At 32.2% G+C, this 7,584-nt stretch overlaps 1 protein-coding gene across 1 annotated transcript; it reads left to right on the plus strand.

The window, feature by feature from the left end:
* Positions 1-6,681: 6,681 nt before the first annotated feature.
* Positions 6,682-7,161, plus strand: LOC135221285 (uncharacterized). The gene has a single exon (XM_064259097.1). The coding sequence runs from the start codon at positions 6,682-6,684 to the stop codon at positions 7,159-7,161; it is 480 nt and encodes a 159-aa protein (XP_064115167.1).
* The last annotated feature ends 423 nt before the right edge of the window (positions 7,162-7,584 follow it).

The following is a 7,584-nucleotide window of genomic DNA, read 5'->3' on the forward strand; positions in this document are numbered from 1 at the left end:
AGTGTGCAATTCCTCTTGTTCGTAGGCGAATTAAAACAGGATAACGAAAAACCAGCAGCTCAGCTCTATAATCCAAAGAAGAGTAGAATTCTGAAGAAGGCACTCTTATATAGCCCAAAATCAGCAGGGGGCCACTCGGCACAGTCACACTAAGTATATGAAGCAGGCAGGCACACAGGAACTGACATTTTGACATTTAATCCGACGTTTCGCAATACATTATTGCATCCTCAGGGAATTCTACAATAGATGTAAATAAAATAATTTTTTTAAAAACTTTTAAAAAAATCATAAAATTAAAAATAGTTATCTAAAAGTCAATTTAAAAGACCATATTTAAAACAAAACCAAATAAGTTAAGTTAAAAACAAAGGTTCAGCAAAAAACAAAAAAAAAAAACATGGAATTGAGCATTAATCTACAAGGATTTATTAAAAAATATATAATAATAATAATAAAAATAATAAATAACTAAAGGAGTGGAGCTAACCTGTCAGAGCAACGTCAAGAGTAAAACTGAAGGCAGAAACGAAAAGTAAACAATAAGAGGCTTTAAGAACAACAACAAAGTCAAGATAAAAAAAGTTGAACAGCCGAGGACTGGGTATTTAAAACAGGAACAAGTTGTTTAATTTTTCAATGTCTCTAAAATAAATAGCTCTTTATGGTTGTTGACCTGCCCAATTATAGAGAAATCTTTGTATTGGATGGTAGTTTTACATGGCAAAGAATGATTTCTTATGTTGGATGCATCTGGGTTGGATAGGCGACATCCAGTTCTATGACTAACCCCCCTATGGGAATCGACTCGTACCCTAAGAAGACGCTTCGTGGATCCCACATAATTTCCCATATCACATCTGGGACAAGTATACTTATATACCACGTTAGACGTCATCAAAGGGCAGAGTCGGTCTTTTACTCTGAAAAGGGAGCCGATTGTAAGGGTTTTTTTTCGGAATCAAATTTACGTCAAGGGCATTAAAATGTTCATTGATTATTTTAGTATACTTGTCCAGATGTGATATGGGAAATTATGTGGGATCCACGAAGCGTTTTCTTAGGGTACGAGTCGATTCCCATAAGGGGGTTAGTCATAGAACTGGATGTCGGTATGGTAGCAATGATTTGGGTAACACTTGTTCCGCCAGGCATTTTTTCAGGAATTTCAGGTGAATTCTGGTAGAGTGCGCTGCTTGTAAAGACTTGAAGAAAGAGGTGACGAAACAGCTCAGCAGTGGGAACAGGAAAGCAAAAGTAAAGGTTTTTTATGTATTAATACATAGAGAATCTTTTCAATGTAAATTCAGTATTTATAGAAAACCCACAAATAATTTAAAATATAGTACATTTTTATTCTGGCCCAACCATCTTAATATTAAAATTTCAATTTTTTTCTTCTATGTTCCTACGTGCTTTGCGTATCACGAGCCCACAAATGATCTTGGGGACCAAGAAATAGAATACATAAAAAAGATAGGAAAACGATCTCTGTTACCCACCTCATTTAATTGATTTATGTTATCAAAAAAGCTCACAAAAAGTTTTATAATGTTGCTATTAATGAAAAAGAAATGCCTAAAAATGTACTTAGCTTACCTTATTTTCGTGGATTTGAAACCATAAAAATCAATATTTAAATCGTTTAATGTTGATGTAGTGCTCTCTTATAACAATACCATTAAAGATATGCTAATTAAGAATAGTCCCGTAACAGATAACAACATCATTTACAAAATTCCTTGTAAGGATTATCCCGTTCGTTTTACGTTGGTCAGTCAAGTAAAAACTTATGTGATACGTATAAAGCAACATATGTATTCAGTTAGAACAGCCCAGACTTCAAATGCACTGTTATCCATCTGAGTGAAAAATCTCATTGTATTAATTGGGGTGATACCTCTGTAATTGCTAGATCTAATGATTTATTTCATTTTTTTGAAGAATTTACTGGAATCGGCAATTATACAAATCACTAATAAAAACAACCTAAATCTTAGTCTGGGAATGTACCATTTGGACCCATATATTTGTAAGATGTTTATGAAGGACCTCAAAATAATGAACAACTAATAAATTAGTCCCACATGTATATAGTTATTATCTCTCTCTCTCTCTCTCTCTCTCTCTCTCTCTCTCTCTCTCTCACTCGGTTGGCGATATTCTCTCTCCCTCTTTCTCTTGCTCGATATATATATATTTATATTTTCTTTCGTCTTTTCATTATTAATAATTTTGTTGGGAAAATTTGTGTAAAAATTCATGATATTAAAATTGTATATACTCCCGTGTTTTTTCAAAATGTACTGTTTTCTGGAAGAATCAAGGTGTGGCTAGCCTCTGGCGGCTCCTCCTCTCTGTAGAGTGAAAATCGCCCTTATGGCTAATCTGGTAGTGTCGTTTGTATATTAAGCCTTCTTTTGACTATGTTGTCTTTGTAAAATCAGTTTGCCTCAGTAAAGGGTCCGAACAGGACCGAAAGTACTTGGCTATCTCGCTTTTTCATTTTTTCCTTTGTGGCAAAAAACACCTTTATATATATATAATATATATATATATATATAGATATATATATAATATATATATATATATATATTATAAGCGAATACCACGGGAAATGATAGTCAAGAATCCAAGCGCTTTCGTCTTTATTCAGACATCGTCAAGGAGCTACTAAAGTACAATCGGACCGGAGAGGAAGGCCTCAGGTACAAACAAGATCAGGAATACCAGATGGTTAATTATCAAAAGGGTAAATAATTCATAAAAGGGATAATCCAGGATTATCGGATATCACACGGTCACAAACTTAAACAGATTCTGACCCTAACCGAAATTACAAAGTATCTTTACAGTCCCAAAACATGTAAAAAACTGAATATATTAATTTTGTTGCTTATATTTATCTACAACTTTTTTCATTATGAAAGCATCAAGTTTAAATAAACCAGACTTAATTTAAAGAAACATTTCTATATTTGACTTGATAAAACAAGATTCAATGATATTCCTTTTAACTGTGTCATTACATGGGACTAAGGCTCTTGCTTGACTCCAGTTAATAGGATGGTCTAAATCTCTCATATGTACAAATAATGCATTCGATATTTGCCCAGTTCTCACAGAATATTGATGTTGCTTAAGACGCTGTGAAAGAGATTTGCCAGTCTGTCCGTATAGATTTTATACACTTTTTGCAAGGAATTTCATATATGCAGCCTGGAAGATCTTTAGGAGAATTTTTGATTACTAAACTCTTGACATTAATATTACTGAAAACACATTTATGTTAAAAAGCTTTAAAATTCTAGGAATATCTAAAAACCTTTCATCTATCAGGTAATTTTAGAATGTTATGCTTACTAAATTCAAGTTTGTCATTAGTTGAATAAAATGTTTTTCTAGCTCTTTTTCCATGCCACATCTACAAAAGTCCTTGGGTATTTAAGTTTCAATGCAATATCATAAATAGTTTTAATTTCAGCGTCAATAAACTGCGGGCACAGACACGTAAAGCCCTTAGGATTTTAATTTTTACCCTTTTGATAATTAACCATCTAGTATTCCTGATCTTGTTTGTACCTGAGGCCTTCCTCTCCCGATTGTACTTTAGTAGCTCCTTGACGATGTCTGAATAAAGACAAAGAAAGCGCTTGGATTCTTGACTATCATTCCCGTGGTATTCGCTTATTTATGAAGTCACGTGCATCTACTGTGATTTTTTAAGCATATATATATATATATATATATATATATATATATATATATGTATGTATGTATATATATTATATATATATATATATATATATATATATATATATATATATATATATATATATATATATACATTATATATATAAGCATACAGCAGGGTCCACAAAACACACCAAATAAGCCAAAGTTTATTCACATGATACGTTCCGCACAAGTTCTCTGTGCATCTTCAGTCTGTAAAAACAAACATAAGAATTGTTAAAATTTACAAAAACTATCTTAATAGTAAAGTTAAGAAAAAAAAATATTTAAAAAAAATTAATTTAACTTAGAAAGATTACAGTAGAAAAACCAGTTTTTTTTTACTGTAATCTTTTTAAGTTATATTAATTTTTGTAAATATTTTTTTTCTTAACTTTAATTTTATGATAGTTTTTGTAATTTTGACAATTCTAATGTTATTTTTTACAGACTGAAAATGCATAGAGAACACGTGAGAAACATATCTTGTGAATAAACTTTGGCCTATTTGGTGTGTTTTGTGGACCCTGCTGTATGCTTTTATATATCTTCGCCTGGAATCCGTATATATATATATATATATATATATATATATATATATATATATATATATATATATATAAAGGTTTTTGCCACGAAAGAAGAAATGAAAAGCGAGATAGCCCAAGGAAAAAAAACGAAAACCTTTTATACATAGCATCACGTTTTATATAATTCATGATCAAGTTTTCATATTATTACATATATATATATATATATATATATATCTATATTATAAGTCTATCTATTAGTAGATATTTATTTATATATATGTGTATATATATATATATATATACATATATATATAATATATCTACATATATATATATATATATATATATATAGATATATATATATATATATTATGGTATATATATATATATATCTATATATATATTATATATATAATATATATATATATATATAAAATATCTATAAATTATTATATTATATTATATATATATACGTATATATTATATATATAATAATTCCCTAGGGGTTATAATTAATGATATATTGCCAATATGTTCACTGTGACCTTTTTGGAATGTGGAGAACAGAGCCGAAGCAATGACTCTGCCAAACTCTAACAAATTTAAAGATTTAATATTACCTAAAGACCCCGATATTTATGGCCAGCCTTGATGGTTGAGGCCCTGTTCAACTAATGTACCTGTTAAAGAAAATTATTAGTATTATTTTAAATAAGTTATTTCCTGATCCAGATTCTAAGTTTTGTAATTTCAATCGTGTTGCTTTTTTTTAAAACTTTTTTAGAATTGGCCGTGCTGGGCACGGCTTTTGTTTTGAACGGGAATTGTATAAGCAAGTAGAAGGGATGGCTATGGGCTTCCCTCTTGGCCCAATATTCGCTAATATTTTCATGTGTTCCCTGGAGGAATCCATGCTTGATGATTGCCCATTATCTTTTCGCCCCCCGTTTTATGCTCGATACGTGGACGACACTTTTGCCCTTTTCAGGCGTGAGTTTCACTCTGAGTCTTTCCTTGAATTTGCTAACTCACGTCACCCTAACATCACGTTTACTATCGAAAAGGAGCAGGAGTGTCGTTTACATTTTTAGATGTTTTGGTATATAGGGATAGTAACTGTTTTTAAAAACCACCATTTTTAGGAAGAAAACCTTTACAGGTCTGGGCTCCAATTTTTATAGTTTTTGTTTTTATAACTTTAAGTTAAATTCTGTTTATACACTAATTCATCGGGCACTATTACTCACTTCAGACTGGGAACTTTTCCATAACGAGATTACCTTCCTTTACAAATATTTTAACGATAACTGTTTCCCTACCAAGATTATTAACAAGGTCATACAGAAATTACTCAGCAAAAAGTTCTCTAACAGCCCTTTGTATTTTAACGTTCCAAAGAAAAAATTCTACGCATCTTTTCCGTACATAAAATCTGACGACTTCCGTACAGGCTTCACTAAAATAATCAATGAACATTTTAATGCCCTTGACGTAAATTTGATTCCGAAAAACCCCCTTACAATCGGCTCCTTTTTCAGAGTAAACGACCGACTCTGCCCTTTGATGACGTCTAATGTGGTATATAAGTATACTTGTCCCAGATGTGATATGGGAAATTATGTGGGATCCACGAAGCGTCTTCTTAGGGTACGAGGTCGATTCCCATAGGGGGGGTTAGTCAGTAGAAGCTGGATGGTCGCCTATCCAACCAACCAGATGCATCCAACATAAGAAATCATCTTTGCAATGTAAAACTACCATCCAATACAAAGATTTCTCTATAATTGGACAGGTCAATTGGATAGGTCAATAACCATAAAGAGCTATTTATTTTAGAGACATTGAAAATTAAACAACTTGTTCCTGTTTTAAATACCCAGTCCTCGGCTGTTCAACTTTTTTTTTTTATCTTGGCTTTGTTGTTGTTCTTAAAGCCTCTTATTGTTTACTTTTCGTTTCTGCCTTCAGTTTTACTTTTGAAGTCGCTCTGACAGGTTAGCTCCACTCCTTTAGTTATTATTATTTTATTATTGTTATTATATATTTTTTAATAAATCCTTGTAGATTAATGCTCAATTCCATGCTTTTTTTTATTTTTTTTGTAACTTGTGTTTTAACTTAACTTATTGTGTTTTAAATATGGTCTTTTAAATTGACTTTAGATAACTATTTTTAATTTTATAGATTTTTTTAAAAGTTTTAAAATCATTTTATTACATCTATTGTAGAATTCCCTGAGGATGCAATAATGTATTGCGAAACGTCGATTACATGTCAAAATGTCAATTCCTGTGTGTTCCTGCCTGCCTTCATATACTTAGTATATATATATATAATATATATATATATATAATATCTATATAGATATATTATATTATATATATAAATATAATTCAAGCAGAGGGGAGATGTCATGGATTGTGGTAATTACAGGGTAATTAAACTAACAGAGTATGGATTGAAAGTTTTAGAGAGGATTCTGGATGAGAGATCAGGAGAGACAGTAAAGATCGGGAAACAGCAGTATGGATTCATGAGGGGAAGAGGGACGGTGGATGCCACCTTCATAATAAGACAGCTACAAGAAGAGAGACTAGAGGGAAACCAGAAGCTCTTTTGTGCATTTTTAGACCTAGAGAAAGCATACGATAGAATCCCAAGAGAAGTGATGTTTTGGTGTTTGAGGAAGAGGAAAGGCCTAGAAAAGTTGGTTAGGCTGGTCGAGATGATGTATCAGAGAACGAGAACAAAAGTAATAATAGCAGTTGGGGAAGCAGAAAACCGTGAATTTAGGTCAGTATTAAGCCCATTATTGTTTTTGCTGGTCATGGATATGTTGAGTGAAGAGATCAGGAATCTTCAAAGAGCTGTGAGAGTTGTTGTACGCCGATGATCTGGTGATTAGTGCTGAAAATGAGGAGGACCTGCAGAGACGGGTTGGAGAGTGGCAGGAGTCTTTAGAGAGGGGTGGCTTGAAGGTGAATGTGAATAAAACATAGTTTTGGCGAGCAGTAGGAAAGACAGAGAGAACAAAATAGAAGAGGCTCGATTATAAAACAGGCGGAAATTTTTTTTTATACTTAGATCTACTGTCAGCCAAGATGGAGGATGTGAGGCTGAAGCTGACAGTAAGATAAAAGCTGTATGGGAAGTGGAGAGAGGTCGCTCAGTAGTATTTGATAAGAAAATCTCGATCAAACTAAAAGTCAAGGTCTATAGCATCCAGAATCCTCTCTAAAACTTTCAATCCATACTCTGTTAGTTTAATTACCCTGTAATTACCACAATCCATGACATCTCCCCTCTGCTTGTGTTT

Source organism: Macrobrachium nipponense, chromosome 2 (genome assembly GCF_015104395.2).
Source record: "Macrobrachium nipponense isolate FS-2020 chromosome 2, ASM1510439v2, whole genome shotgun sequence".
NCBI classification, from domain to species: Eukaryota; Metazoa; Arthropoda; class Malacostraca; order Decapoda; family Palaemonidae; genus Macrobrachium; species Macrobrachium nipponense.